A 15,799-nucleotide genomic window follows, 5' to 3' on the forward strand; every position below is an offset into this window, starting at 1 on the left:
TTCGGGAAGCCTGATACTATGCAGGCTCAGCATGAACAGCTGGGCTGAGGGTAGAGAGCATGGGAGGAAAAGCCATAGGCACTGTCATAGGCATTTTGACTCCAGATCCATTTATCAGCCTATTTATTTGGTGGAGCTTCTTCTTGCCCTGTCTGCCCATCCTTTTCTGAGGATAATTAACAGCAAGGTCTAATGAGGTTTTAAATGATACACCCAAGAAAGAAATAAGACATGCATTTTAATTTTTATTTCAATGATTAAATGTCTCATCTTTCCAATTTGGCTCCAGTATTCAGAACAAGTGCAATATAAAAATACAACAATAACGGAATGATATAAAAATAAGCTGGGCATACACACACAGAAAAGAAACTCCATAGTGGAAAATAAGCCGTAAATTTGTTTCATCAAAGAGCCTCATCTGCCTTCCACAGAAGAAGCTTACTGGAACATTAACACAGAGAAAGCCACATGGAAAAGGCAATTCAAGCATACTTTACCCTGGCATTGGATTGCGGTCCAGTGTAGTACTAAATTTTGACTGATGGTCGTTTTGGTTCCCATTATTTAAACTATTTTAATGGTTTAAATTTTACCTGGAAGCTAAAAATCCTAAAATACACTGATAGGTCATAGGATCTCATTAGAAACAGAATATCGCCTAGAGTAAGTTGTCTGTTCTAAGATAGTAATCGCAACTTACCCAAGCAAGTTATATTCAAGCTAAAAATAACTGAAAAATATGGACCTTGACTGTGTACATTCTTACATCCTCCCCCATGCAAATGGCTTTTTAAGTTTCGGAAAACTTATTTTTAAAATGTATGCATTACACCTTCCTCATAAAGATATAGTTTTAGAGCAGTGTTCAAATTCTAAAGCAATTTGTGATGGAATTCAGGTCAGCTGTTCAATGGAGGGAGGCACAACTATTTGGCTTGTACAAGCTTTTGTGAACTGCTGTATAGCCTGTGCATACTGATGGTAAGATGCTTTTGTTTAAAGTTTAACATCCTACAGAATAATTGAAATACTGAAATCTCTGTGTATGAATTTTCCTATATCTAATATTATTTGATTTGATTCCATTTAATGTATTGCATGGTTTAAAATATGTTATCAAAAATTTGTTTTGGTAAAATTGGGTTGTAAAGATCGCCAGAAAAACAGGTTTTCAGAGCCTGTAAATACTCCATGAAAATTAACTGTATGTTAAGGTGTACATATTTTCTTTGCATTGCTTTCTGGAGATTTCTGAAACTTTCTATGAAGACTATGTGTAAGAATAGATGTACAGACGGCCTTTTTCACAATTTACAATGGATCTATCACTTCGGCAGTCGATCATTTGATTTTACAATTACACTGGTGATTCTTTTTAACAGGGAATCATCCTATTGGTCCAGTGTTCTTTTAAAATGGGGACAGAGAGAAATGTGTGCATTTTTGCCTTGAAAGCACATTGCCTCCTCCGATTCCCTTGATACACATGACCTCAAAGTGTCTAGATTTTCAACTGGCATGTGTAAATAAAATTTCATGATATAAAAATGATAATTATTAGGCAAATAAGGTGGCAAATAAAATAAAAAGGGCAGGGAGCCTATGACCAGGATAAAATTTAAATACAACAAAATGTGTGGTGTACATTCTTGAGGCATTCTGCCTTCTGTTTTACTATAATCTAGGATGGTGTGCACATTCCCTGCTAGATTCATTGGGCTTTCCCTTATTTTTGGCTTCAATCAAGAGTTTCCCACACAATCCACCAAACACAGGTGGAGCTTCTAAGCGAGCAGTCATCCCCTCTCTCAATAGGCAAAAAGACAGTTATGCAGACCTAGGGGATTGCTTGTCTGACCACAGAAGTTACTTTTAAAAGGTTCCGTACACTTTTCAGAATCCCATGCTTGCCAGCTGAAGCAATACTTTTCTAGGAAGCAATCAGAATTTGTCTATTTAAAACTAATGTTTTGCATTAGAATTCCATCTTTCAGTTGAAAAATTAGCACAGTGTGATCATCTGTTGGTTCAATGCTCTTCTGTGAATTCACACAGAGTTCTGATGAGGCGCTGTGCATGCACAGAAAAACCCAGTTGAGGGAAACACAGAGACCACAAAGAAGAACCAGAATGTGGTTGAAAGAGCGGTACATAGCTATAATCTATAGTGGGGGATGCCTGTGATTTCACTGTGGTGGTGTACTATGGAATCCTGGGCTTTGCAGTTCTGTGAAGCACCAGAGGTCTTTCTCACAGAGTTCTAAATGCCTGTCCCCAAGCTACAAATCCTAGAATTTCAGAGGATGAACCACTACGGTTAAAGTAGATTCAGTGCAATATAGTGTGAATGGGCTCTTGGGGCAGGCAATGGTGATGAGAGGGAAAAGGCTACTGACACAATCACCATGAAGGTAATAAGGCACTGGAGAACTATAATGCTCAGAGCCAGCAGATTTTGCATGTCTTCCCTTATCATCATTCTGGGAAAAAAATTATGTAGTGCACTGACAGCATTCTGGTAAAGGTGTGCTAATCTTGTTTGGTTCATAAAAGATGAAGGTGTGTTGAGTTTTAACATAAATTACCACCGTTTGGGAGGAAGGAAAAAATAAAGGTTAAATGCGTTTGCTAATTAAATTGTATTTCTTTGGCTTATTGTAGAAGAGCACCTTTGTTGATGAGTGTACATACAGTTTGAATCTATACAAATGCAGTACATAAATCCAGTTTACTGCTTCAGAATTATTCCAAAATATTGTAAAAGATATAAAATGAAGAAAATAGAAATATGAATTCTTTTTCTATAATCATGCTTGTGCGTTATAATGAAATCCTTGCTTTTATATACAGAAAACAAGATTTCAAGGGCTGTAGAGGATGGGGAAAGTTATATAAGGCCTGAAGTATTTGGGGCAAGAAGAGCCATGTAAAAGAGGGGCTCTACTTCGGCAATTCTTCTATAATAATACGAGAGACCGAGTTCCATCCAGTTGAAGCATCTCCTCTTGGGTAATCGGAGCATGTGCCAACCCAAACAGCAACATCCACCAGGCCAGCACTGATTCCTTCGCACAATCCTTCCACTGTTGTAAAGACAAAACACATGTTGGTATCACCCAAAGTGTTTTAATCATAAACTCCATAAAGTAGGAGTGCAGACAGAAATAATGAACAATGTAAAGGAGGACCTCTCTTCACATTAGAGATTGGTTACCGAAAGAGGTAAAGAACCAAAATAATTTACATTATAACTAGAGGTTGGGATGTGTTCCTTATTTGTACCGCAGTTCTTAAAATAACTAGTCACCGTGGCCAGTGGGAAATGTAGTCTGGTCAAGTATTTATTCCAAGATCTAATCACAACAATGTAGTAAAGAATATGCAGTAGTTTCAGTCCTTAGCTTGAATCCTGGATAACTGAGAGATGCCAGCATCCCTTTGAGTGCTAGGAGCAGGAATGTAGCAGGAAATGAGAAATGCCTTCCGACAAAAATCAAACATCACTTCTGCTTCTCCAACCACAAAAGTTCTTTACATGTTGCCATGTAAATCACTAAATCACTTGTCAGCAGTATTTTTAAATATAAGTTACCATATAAAGATAGTATTTATTTTTTTAAAAGAGTAATTCAATATTCTTTTGGCAAAAATAAATTAATTTAAAAACCTAGCTCTCTCCAGTTAATAACTAATACAAACCTGCTCACATTTTAATGAAAAGCAGAGCTCTGTTCAGTTCTGTATTTGCATTAGAATGAATTCAAGGCCAACAATCTGCTGATTTAGGTTTTTGCATTCAAGAGATTGCTCTAATTTTAGGTTGTCAGTATCATAGCAGCTTTGTAAAATTTGGGGTAGTTGTTTTGACTGGACAATATCTGTTAAAATATTATTTAAAGGGAACACTGAGTGCCATCAGTCATTAGCATTATAGTGTGGATATGTTAGGAGGGAAGTTTGAACTACAACTCCCAGAAATCCGTACCAGTATGTTGTCTGTGCTGGTAGTCCAGAGAAGTGCTCTGATGAGCATGGTATTAGAATTGGCATGATCTAAGGCTAGATATACCTCTCAGTTCATCATGAGAATTTCGACTTGCTAGAAGTGACCAGACCAGTGATAAGGCTGGGTTTTCCCACCACTAAAGCCCAGGAATTTTACTTTATTTTTTAATTCACATTATTATACAGTCTTGATACATACCTGAAGAGGTACGGTGTATGTTAATAGTAGAATTTAATTCTGGACTTCCTTGATCTAAATAGATTATAGCTTCAATAGGAAGTGGCCCAGAGCATTCGGCTCCATTAAACGTAAAATACCATCGCTGACAACAGGCATTTTTGCATTTGAGTCGCAGTGATCCGCTGAAGAGGACTCTCAAGGCACTGTTGGTACGCATCTTTGTAAATGTGCATTCCTATGTGAAAAAAATAAATTATATATTGAAGCTATTATTATTATGTTTATATCCTGCTTTTTCTCTCCATACGGAGACTCAAAGCGGCTCACAACTAAAAGCATTGGAAAATAACTTAATGTATATATACAAGTATTAAAACAGTATTAAACATCATTAAAAGCATATAAAATCACAGCCGCCTCTGACGATTTTAAAAACCTCCTTTAAAAGCCTGCCTAAATAAAAAGGTTTTAACCTGCTGCTGGAAGGACAGCATGGAGGGGGTCATTTTGGCTTCCCTGAGCAGGGAGTTCCAGAGTTAAGGGGCAGCCACCAAGAAGGAAGGCCTGCTCTCTCGTTCCCACCAACTGAGCTTGAGATGGAAGTAGGATCAAGAGAAGGGCCTCTCCTGAAGATCTCAGGACCCGAGCAGGTTCGTATAAGGGGATGCGGTTGGCCACATCCTGTAGATTGCTTATTACTTGTCTCAGACAAAGTGGCAGAATTTGTAGCCTGGTGATATTATGCATAACTCATTGAAATAGCCATTTGCCTCAATAACTGTATTTCTCAGAATTAGCCAAGTAGCCTCCTTTCTTCTCCAGCTGCCCTCTGTATTAGTCTAGTGTATGGAAGAGAATCATGTGAACTCTAGAAGTTGCTGGACTGCTACTCCTAAAATTCTTCACCTTCAAATCTGTTGAGTCAGTCTGATAACATCTCAAGAGGCCCATGATTCCCACCCCTCATCTACCTTGACCTCCAGATGTGTTAAAATTACATCATCTTCAGACAACGCAGTGGCAGCTGTAACCCAAGACATCTGATGGGTATTTGATATCTAATCTCTATCTGGAAGGTTTTGCTTGCCTTTTTTAAAACATAATATCAAAGACTTTTATTAAAGATTCAGAATATGTTGCTTTTTAAATCAATCCTTTGAGATAACTCAGTGGCATTCTACATATAATAACGTCCATGGCATTCTGTTAGTGATAGTTAGGAAGTCCAATGTATGCATGCATATGCTTTTTTAAAATAATTGAGAAGGTTGGTATTTTCTTCCTCTCTCCAAAAATATCCAAAGCTCTCGTCCAGATCTCACTGTTTTGCTGTGATTTCTTTCTCACACAGAGGCACTCAATAATTGATAGAAATGGATGATCAGTGTGGGCTTACTATCTCCTTGAATCATCCACCAATACCACAGAAAATCTCAACAGCTGATGACACTGGCCTGTGTAATGACTATGGAAACACAGTGACGTGTTTCTCTGATTCCCTTTCCCTTCTCCCCTTTCTACCAGCTACAGAATGATTATGGAGGGAGATGGAGATGAGAGACATAGTGAAGCTCTACCTGCTGGATGTTTATGCTATGCTCTGCAGTATAGTATTGAAGAGACATAGGAATAATTTAAACCTATACTATTTGCTTTTGCTTACCAAATATATTCAACAAATTTGCTAATAATGATTACTTCTGTGATATGCTAATGGTAATTACTTAACAAATGTATTCAATTCAGGAATATTGCAAATATGTATCAATATGCTTTGATATTCAAAACAATACTGTGTGTATCTTTTTAATTGCCTACTAGCTTAAACAATAATGTAAATTGTCTCAGTATGGATCACCCTTCTGCACCTCACCTTAATTTCAGCTGGCTCTAACAACCTACAAGAATGAGGTCAGTTTGACCCAGAGGGAACTTCAAAGGAAGTTGTTTTTGCTAAGACTACAAAACTATGCACATGGATTTTTTTATCGTGTCAGAAGCAAATTGAGAACATACTGCAAGTCGCTTCTGGTGTGAGAGAATTGGCCATCTACAAAGGCGTTGCCCAGGGGATGCCCAGGTGTGTTACCAGATGGATTGCTGGGAGGCTTCTCTCGTGACCCCATTACCTCATGCATATGGATGAGGTAATGGGAATGGATGTCTGGTCGATACAGTAAGGGCATATCTTCTCTTAGAACAGTGGTTCTCAACCTGTAAGTCCCCAGATGTGGCCTACAGCTCCCCTAACAGCTGGTAAACTGGTAAACTGGGATTTCTGGGAATTGGAGGCCAAAACACCTGTGGACCCACAGGTTGAAAACCTCTGCCTTAGAAGATAAGGGAACTAGAAGACCAATGAACCAGCACTGACATAATGTATTTAAACTACGCATGCTCACAGCAATGATGCAATTGTTTAATGGCTTTAGCAGATGTGCGCAGAAAGGAAAAGTTTTTTTCAGAGAAAACTAAAGCTAAGAATTACTCTAAAAACAGAAGCTAGATTGAGGTATGGGTGGTGCTCCTGATATTTGAATAAGCCCACTGTGTGACATTTATTGATCAATAAAACACTGATAAAGATCTCCCGTCTCTGGGACTGATTGAGAATAAGAGTACCATAGACTATAATCGGCTGTCTGGTAAAGAGAAACAGGACCTGGATAATTTCAGTATCTTGCTCCATATGTCCTAGGCAGGAACTACCCAAACTATGCCTTTGTATCTATCTTAAATACCTTTCAAGTACATTAGCTCGGTTTCATTGTACATAACAAACATAAACATCGCATGCTTCCTTACTGCAATTTTTCCAAGGTCTATGCCGTAATTCAGGGCACTCCATGAACACTGTTTATAGTTTGGTGTCCAAGATTCCTCGAAGCTTTCTCGCATACACTCTCCTTTTTCTCCTTTAAATCCATCGCGGCCGGGGATCCCAGGCGTTCCGGGGATTCCATTGACTCCAGGGTTGCCATCCCGTCCAGGAATACCAATCGGTCCTTGCATGCACATTCCATTGTACTGAAAAGCAGAACAATTCATTTCCAGGGGTGCTTCTTTACCCATCAAAAATATTTATTGTTTGGTCTCTTCAAATGCATTAATATAGACACACTGAGCTGTCCTTCTGGCCTGTTTCTGCCCACCCTTTATCTAGAAACCTATGTAGGTATTTTCATGTATCCTTTATTGTGTTCCATTGTATGTGTTCTTGTTAAGAACATTTTAAAATAAAGGATTAAACTTTTAAAAATAGAGAGGGAGGGCACACAGCAAGGAAACAGATACTTAAATTGCATATTTAAGTAAGGAAATAATCTCATCACATTTTCAAATGTTATGTATAGTTGTGAAAACTGGACAAAAGAAAATTAACGGGAAGGGAATCAACCGATTTGAACAATGATGCTGGAGGAGAGCTGTACGGGTAACATGGATTGCTAATAAGATAAATGTGTGGATCCTAAAGCGGATCAATCCTGAACTATTGACTAATCAGAGACTGTTGTAGTTTGGACATTGAATAAGACAATATGACTCATTGATAATGCTTAATAAGTCAGAAGATAATAGGTAGACTTCATTACAGGCAGATATTATCCAGTCAAAGAAGTCACACTCCTAATAGCAAGACCTGAGCAGGACTGCTAACAACAAGATGACTCGGAGGTCTCTCATTCCAATGAATGAATTATATTCATCCACACCATATTTATACTCATCATAAATTGAAGCCAAATTGGCAGCAGTGAAAAACAATGAGAACACTCAATATGACATAGGTTGAATATGCTTTATCCAGAATTCTGAAATAAGTGCTCCAAAATTGTCAACATTAATGTCTGCAATCTATGCTTATCTTGGGTTTTACTTTCATGCATTGTGTGCTGGGTGTACTCCTCCGTGAGCCAGCATGGGGCCGTAGTTTGAGTGTTAAATTAAGACTCTGGAGACAAGGGTTCATACCCCACTTGGCCATGGCCATGGCAACCCTGTGACTTGGCCTTAGAGGAGGGCCATTACAAGCTCCCACTGAACAAATCTTGCCAGGAAAACACCCACAGTTGAGTCACCATAAATTGGAAATGACTTCAACAACAACAATACTCATCTGTATAAATGATAGCATAGCGTTTGGTCCCAAAAAGTAAGGCAAAAGCTACAGACAGCGCTAAATTTTGTTTTAGGGGTGGGCTTCTTTTCTCCTATTTCTCATGCATGAACATCCTGTTCTACTGTTCTCTCACAAACACATATAGTTAACTAGACATTACTCTTCTCATTCCTTGGTGAGGAGAGGAAGTGGTGATGACTGTAGCCAGCTCTGCTGATGTGTCCAACATGGAAAAAAAATTGAAAAACCCTCTGACCATTTTCCAAATGTTTAGGTTTCAGTGACTAATAACAAAGAATGGAAGAGATCAATCAGATTAGTCATTTTCTGTTGCCAGAGAGTCCCACCACAACAGATTACAGAGCGGTCTACTTTCCAGCTCACCAGCTGTGGATGCTGCATTTTAGTATATAGAGAGAGAAAGTTTGGGTTAAAAGAATGGACATGATAAATCTCCCATTTCTCTCCATTTTAAGGGTTCCTTCAGCCAGATCTCACAGAAATACAACGCTGAATGAGCAAGATAGATGTATTTATTCATTCATTTATTCATAAATTGTATATCCTGCCTTTCTCTCAGTACCAGGCCAATGGTGGCCTGTGGAGAACTGCATGCTGGCATTTCAGTCAGATTCTCTCAACCACTATGTATTAAATACAAACGCGCCATGCAATGCCTATAATAATGGGGCAAGCAGATCGCACACAACAGGACACAGAGCAAATCTCTCCAACACCTTTCAAGCAGCCCCCAGACACATATGTCATGAAGAGCGGAATAGCAGCCAGACTTTAATGGCTATGATTAGTACATGTCCAGATCCGGACAGCAAGTGAGGAGCCATATTTTTTAATTCTTCCCCTGCTGCACACAAAGAATCTACTATAAACATTTGATGGTTTTCTTGGCTTTTCCATCCCCTTTGGATTTTGTATCCTTCCTTTCCTTATATCCTTAGATAGCACATAAAACAGTGCTACTACCTGTTGCTGTTGTGGCTATGATTTTAGCAACACCTCATCTCCTTTGCATTTAACAAAGAGGGCTGTGGAGGAAAAGAGCTTTGCTGCAGACATAGAGCAAACTGAGACATCACAAGAGTAATTCTGTGCAGTTCTTTTCCTCTGCAGTCCTCTTTCTCATGATTCATTTATTTCCAGCTTTCCTCTCTCTATACCAAGAGAGTACATCTGTACTTCCCTCTTTCCCATTATTCATTATATATATAGGTAAAGGTTTTCCCCTGACAGTAAGTCCAGTCCTGTCCGACTCTGGGGGTTGGTGCTCATCTCCATTTCTAAGCCGAAGAGCCGGCGTTGTCTGTAGACATCTCCAAGGTCACGTGGCTGGCATGACTGCATGGAGCACCGTTACCTTCCCACCGGAGTGCTACCTATTGATCTACTCACATTTGCATGTCTTTGAAGAGCTAGGTTGGCAGAAGCTGGAGCTAACAGTGGGAGCTCATCCCGCTCCCCTGGATTCAAACTGCCTTTTGGTCAGCAAGTTCAGCAGCTCAGTGGTTTAACCAGCTGCACTAGTGAGGACTCCTATTATATATGTGTGTGCGTGCAAGTATATGTGTGTGTGTGTGTGTATATATATATATATACACAGCCCCCGGTGGTGCAGCGTGTTAAACCGCTGAGCTGCTAAACTTGCTGACCAAAAGGTCAGCGGTTTGATTCCAGGGAGCGGGATGAGCTCCTGCTGTTAGCTCCAGCTTCTGCCAACGTAGCAGTTCGAAAACATGTAAATGTGAGTAGATCAATAGGTACCGCTTCGGCGGGAAGGTAACGGCGCTCCATGCAGTCATGCTGGCCACATGACCTTGGAGGTGTCTACGGACAACGCTGGCTCTTCGGCTTAGAAATGGAGATGAGCACCAACCCCCAGAGTCAGACACAACTAGACTTAATGTCAAGGGCAAACCTTTAGCTAACCTTTATCTATGCACACACACACACACACATATACATATATATACACACACATACACATATCAATCTCACGCACACATATCCAGGAAACCTGGATAATACATTATGAATGGGAAAGAGGGCTGCACTGTAAGAGGATAAAGATCAGGTATGGGCAAACTTGGGCCCTCCAGGTGTTTTGGAGTTGAAGTCCAAAGCAACTGGAGGGCCCAAGTTTGCCCATGCCTGATATAGACAGATGGATAGATAAATAGGCACACATATATGATGCGATATGGAGCCTCGGTGGCTCAGTGTATTAAAGCGCTGAGCTGCTGAACTTGCAGACTGAAAGGTTCCAGGTTCAAAGCTGGGGAGCAGAGTGAGCGTCCGCTGTTAGCTCCAGCTTCTGCCAACCTAGCAGTCCAAAAACATGCAAATGGGAGTAGATCAATAGGTACCGCTCCAGCGGGAAGGAAACGACGCTTTATGCAGTCATGCCGGCCACATGACCTAGGAGGTGTCTACGGACAACGCCGGCTCTTCGGCTTAGAAATGGAGATGAGCACAAATTCCAGAGTTGGACACGACTGGACTTAACGTCAGGGGAAAACCTTTACCTTTACCTATATGATGGGACATGTCAGCTTCGCACCTCATTTTTCCTGTGGATCTACAATGTCAAATTAATGCAGTCAAGGCTCAATACTAAGGAATCTAGGGAGCTGACGTTTTGCAATAACTCCTTTAGCCTCCCAAACTCCATCTCCGGGGGGTTCCATCACCCTCAGCCAGGACAGATCAAGCGGTATGAAGTTGCATTAATTCTCCCGTGTAGTTCTGAGAGAAAGGAGAGGCGGGAAGGAGGACCTCAATGGGGAGGGGGTCCTGCTGCTCCAAAGGCCTCCAGATCCCCCACCCAGATCCCTGGAAGCCTCTCTCTCTCTCTCACACACTAACTCACCAGGTCCAGCACCTCCCTCTGCCGCAGTAGCGCCTTGCCTTTGCCCTTGGGATTGTCCGTCGCCTGAGAAGAGGGAGGAGAGGAAGAGGATGCGGCCAGGAGCAGAAGAAGAAGAGCCAGGAGGAAAGTCGGGGGCGGCGAGACTCCGGGGCGAAGGGGCTCCATGGCTGGAGAATCAAGAAGAAGGAGGAGGAGGAAGAGGAGGAGGAGAGGGATCCGTGGGGGAATGAATGGGGCAGTGTCCCGTCCTCCCCTTTTCTGCCCAGGGCGCACAAGCCAGCCTTTCATTCAGCGCCGGCAGGAAGGATCTAAGAAGGGGAGGGGTCTCTAGAGCAGGCATGGGCAAACTTCGGCCCTCCAGGTGTTTGGGACTGCAACTCCCACCATTCCTAACAGCCGGAGGCTGTTAGGAATGGTGGGAGTTGCAGTCCCAAACACCTGGAGGGCCGAAGTTTGCCCATACCTGCTCTAGAGTGACGCCACTCCTTCAGTGTTGCTGCTCTGCCTTCCCTTCCCACTTCCATCTGCAAGGCATTCCTCTCCTTCCAGGCTCCAGGACTGGCCTCCTTCCCATGGAGAAAAGGGTCGAGACAAAGGAGGCGCCGGGCCAGGCCTTCATTCCCAGCCAGCCTCAGACCCGGCTCCTGCTGCTCCCTTCCTCCAACCTCCCAGCCTCGTCCAAAGCGAAGCCGCATTCATTTCTCTCTGGCAGAAGCAGCAAGGGAAGGGATCCTGGGCTTTGGTTGACATGGTGGACAAAGCCAAGTCATGGATGGCAAGATCCATGGATATAGGATCAGTAGAAACAACAGGCCAGCAGTACCGTTAGAAATAGAAGAGGGAGGTCTTGCGATTTAATAATAATAACAATAATAATAATAATAACTATTTTTATACTCCGCCCCATCTCCCCGAAGGACTCGGGGTGGCTTACATAGGGCCTTGCCCGATAAAACAATCAAATATCAAAACACAGCAATAAAACAGTTATCCAATAAAAACATCAATTACAGTAAAAACAATCGTTAAAATCAACATAAAACATACAATACTAACACTGGAGACTAATTCATAGAACCCAGGCAACGTGCAACATGGGCCGAAATGGGCCGAAATGGGGAAGGTAATTTCACAGTTGAAATGGACAAAGTGCAATATAGCATTGGCAACACCTCAAGAATGGGGCTATTATAAAATGGGCAGATCGATCAGTCTGACACCAGATTAAGTATCAAAGGCCTTTTGAAAGAGCCAGGTTTTTAAGCTGTTTTTAATGTTTATTACCCATGTTTAAATGTTTATCACAAATGTTTATCACCTATGTTTAAATGTTTATCACCCCTACCTATGATTTAAGTTGCAATCTACCCAGTTTGGTTTGTGACAATGTTGAAAATTACAACCCTCTTCAAGCCTCCTGTAGTAATTTGTATTGTATGTATGTTCTGCATGCAGCTTTCTTTCCTTGCTCTATGTTTTTTCCTGTGAAGTTGTGAGAGGGGCTGCAGACCATGTGATCTGCTCTGAGACGAGCACAGACTCCATCACACTTCTTTAAATTTTGGGATTGCTCAGACCGCAGACTTGCAAACACTTGCCTGCTGTTTATTCTAAGAGAGATGTTGTGACTGGACGGCACACAAAAACTATCTCAAACATATATGTAACTGACTGATAAGTTGTGTACCTGTGTATGCTGAACACATGAAGGTTGTGAGTAAACCAAATATGTTATTTTTTCCCCCAAAGTCCACTCATCAAGCCAGGCTCAGGGGGTTTACTATTTTGGAAAATGGCATTTATAACATTTTGGAAAAACACCTTTTGGAGATCATAACTTTTTAGAAAAGCATGCTTTCAGATAAGAGCCAAAAACCCTTTAGAGTAGAATCTTCTCTCATGGTATGCAGCCAGGTATAATTATGCTAGGCAATAGTTTCAGCTGTTATTTTGCCAGGCATAAAATAGTAGTTTTAGAAGTATTTTTCAATGCCCAAAAATATACTCTTTCATAAAACAATTTGTATTAAATCATGCACGCAAGAGTCAAAAATGAAGTAGACTTTGATTTAAAAAATAACGTGTTTTACTTACAACCTTCATGTGTTCAGAATACACAGGTACAAAACTTATCAGTCCATTTTAAGATATGTTTGAGATAATTCTCTGTGCTATCTGGCCAGGGCATCTCTTCTATAACAAAACAGCTATCAACAGGTCACATAGTCAAAAGGAGAGAGAGAAAGAGCATGTGGTCTGCAGCCTCTTTTGTAACTTCTCAGAAACCATAGAGTAAGGGAAACTGCTTACCAGAACATACATATAGGAAACAGTAAGCAACAGGATCATACATAAGCATTACTAGAGAAGGCTTGAAGAAGGTTGACATTTCCAACATACTGTCCATCTTCATTACAGCCAGTGGCCAGGATTAAAGTGCCCGAACAAATGCCTTGTATTAATGAATAAAACAAATACATTCCCAAGGAGAGTGATGGGGTTGGACTGGATGGTCCTTGTGATCTCTTCCAACTCTTTTATGAAAAATTTAGACAGCTATGGTGTTCTCTACTTAAAAATATAAGATTCTAGCAGATTACTTCTCCACAAAGAGAGTGTCTCTTGTAAAGTTAACAGGCCTTGCCCACTCGAGTCACCCCCACCTCCCTGGGTGATTCTGACATTGGTATTTAGTCATATATTTTTACACTTGAGGGTCTTATCTCGTTCCTTCATAACTATCTTGCCTTAGCTTTCATCTGTTTTCTTGACTACAGCTTTCATTTTGATTAATGACTGAGCCACGGCATAAAAATTTCCACCTATATTTATGTCGTCGTCACCTTAATCTCTCAAAAAGCACTGAAAGTAAGAGGGAAAAAGAGAGAGAGCCCTACCTACTAAAATCATTCCTTGATTTCAAGCTGTAATGTTGGTTTCACAACTTCTCATCCACACCACCTCCCCTCATCTCATGGCCAGCACTTTCCATTTATGGAAGACTTGTGTGAATGACAAAACTATTTATAGCAGAGGTTACAAAAGCTTTAAAAGATAGTGATAATAATTCAACCCACTCCATCTCAGACATATTTGGATGCAGCGCTCCAGATTTCGAGGTCTTCCTGAAGCAGAAAATTTCAGCTTGGATCATTCTGTGCCTCAATGAAGGCATTTGGATAAGATACGTTGTCTGAAATCTCCCAGACCTTCATCGTCTGTTGGTGGTGAATGTACAATTTCTGCTAAATGCTGCCATTGTGGCCTAGTAGCCTTTCGCCAAAGTCCCCCATAAAAAGCCTCTTGTGTGCACCCATGCCCTGGCTATACAGCTTTTTTGACAGTGATAGGACCTCATGATTCATATACTGAAGAGTTTCACATGCTGCATTTTATGGATTTTGGTGCTAGGGATCTACAGAGAAGCAGCTCCAGTTGATTTTTGGTGAACTTTGCCCAGTCCATAAATGCCACACTGTACATGGGAAGGCCACACGCCTGCATCTTGATGAATAGCTGTGAATGCACCAGCAAATGTGCCCAGATCACTGTATAAACATTTATATGCACAAAACACTACATAAATATGCAAGGAGGTATTCAAGTCCCCAGATAAAGCTGTTCAAAACAAACTTATCAGTAAATCTCAGGCATCATTAATACGTTGCAGGAAGTCTTTTTTATTGTTGCATGGGCTATATTTTTAACTTTGCATATTGTTACGTTTTGAATGAGTTAATACTTTTAAAATGGTGTTTTACTGTGATTACATTCTACATTGTGTTTTAATGTTTGTCATCATCATCATCATCATCATCATTTGCTTTATCATGTTTTAGCCTTTTTGAACTGCCTTGGGCCCCTTGTGGGGAGAAAGGCAGTGCATTCAACCAACCAATCTTGACAATTATACTTCTCTCTGATAGGCTTTGGATAGGTAGTTAGTTGTCCAATTTGAAGAGATCAGTGGCCAGCCAAGAGCAGACTTCACATGAGTGATATCAGCAAAGGAAACAAAGTCTTTGGTTGAGCCAAACAACAACAAAGAACTGAATCCTATTGTTATTGTTGAAGACACAGGATGTATCTACATCTGAACTCATTATTCAGTGATTAAGTATGTCTGTTGTACTCATTAGGGTTCAAGCCTGTGAATTATACATTTCTACTCTGCAACATTATTACAGGACCTATAAAATGTCCTGCACGATATCGGGGTTCAGAGACCTGTTGATCTTGCTGTTGTAGATCAGTTTACACAAACACATGATGGTCTATGTACCCTATTTTGACATATTTTCTTTGTACATAGACCATCTTGTGTTTGTGTAGATACTTTACAAGTATTCTGGGATTTTGTATAGTTGTAGATCAGTCACCAGAGGCTGATGGCTCAACTGATGATTTAGAGAAGATTGTGAACTTTCCTGTGGCACAAAGTTATGGGCACTCAAGTCTGGGAAATGATGGTTCTCTCTGTGAGAAAACCAGCTCGGAAAGTGCATGGCCTCAAGGGCATTCAGGGGAGTCAGAAGTAGCAACAGCAGATAAGGAATTGAGTGAAGAGCTGAGTGATAAGGGGGGGGGGGTTCCCAGGGTGTCTATT

The 15,799-nt window shown here is 40.9% G+C and overlaps 1 protein-coding gene across 2 annotated transcripts; it reads right to left on the reverse strand.

Annotated features, from left to right (window-relative positions):
• Positions 1-225: 225 nt before the first annotated feature.
• Positions 226-14,183, reverse strand: cthrc1 (collagen triple helix repeat containing 1). 2 transcript variants are annotated; one of them, XM_062980118.1, is made up of 5 exons: positions 14,091-14,183; positions 11,194-11,360; positions 6,995-7,216; positions 4,208-4,424; positions 226-3,086 (listed from the first exon to the last, which is right to left on the reverse strand). In XM_062980118.1, exons 1-5 carry the CDS (start codon positions 14,101-14,103, stop codon positions 2,944-2,946), a joined length of 762 nt encoding a protein of 253 aa, XP_062836188.1. In that variant the 5' UTR covers positions 14,104-14,183; the 3' UTR covers positions 226-2,943. The 2 variants fall into 2 exon arrangements, with proteins under 2 accessions (XP_062836188.1, XP_062836187.1); XM_062980117.1 differs by lacking the exon at positions 14,091-14,183 and having other exon boundaries at positions 11,194-11,520.
• Between the last annotated feature and the right edge of the window lie 1,616 nt (positions 14,184-15,799).

Source organism: Anolis carolinensis, chromosome 4 (genome assembly GCF_035594765.1).
Source record: "Anolis carolinensis isolate JA03-04 chromosome 4, rAnoCar3.1.pri, whole genome shotgun sequence".
Classification (NCBI taxonomy): domain Eukaryota; kingdom Metazoa; phylum Chordata; class Lepidosauria; order Squamata; family Dactyloidae; genus Anolis; species Anolis carolinensis.

Excerpts from the sequence above, each read along its gene's own strand:
- cthrc1 (XM_062980117.1), bottom strand. The coding sequence starts at position 11,481 with ATGAAAGGCTGGCTTGTGCGCCCTGGGCAGAAAAGGGGAGGACGGGAC. Across the intron at positions 7,217-11,193 it reads AGAGGGAGGTGCTGGACCTG|TACAATGGAATGTGCATGCA; the intron begins GTGAGTTAGTGT and ends TCTGCTTTTCAG. Across the intron at positions 3,087-4,207 it reads CATACACCGTACCTCTTCAG|TGGAAGGATTGTGCGAAGGA; the intron begins GTATGTATCAAG and ends TCTTTACAACAG.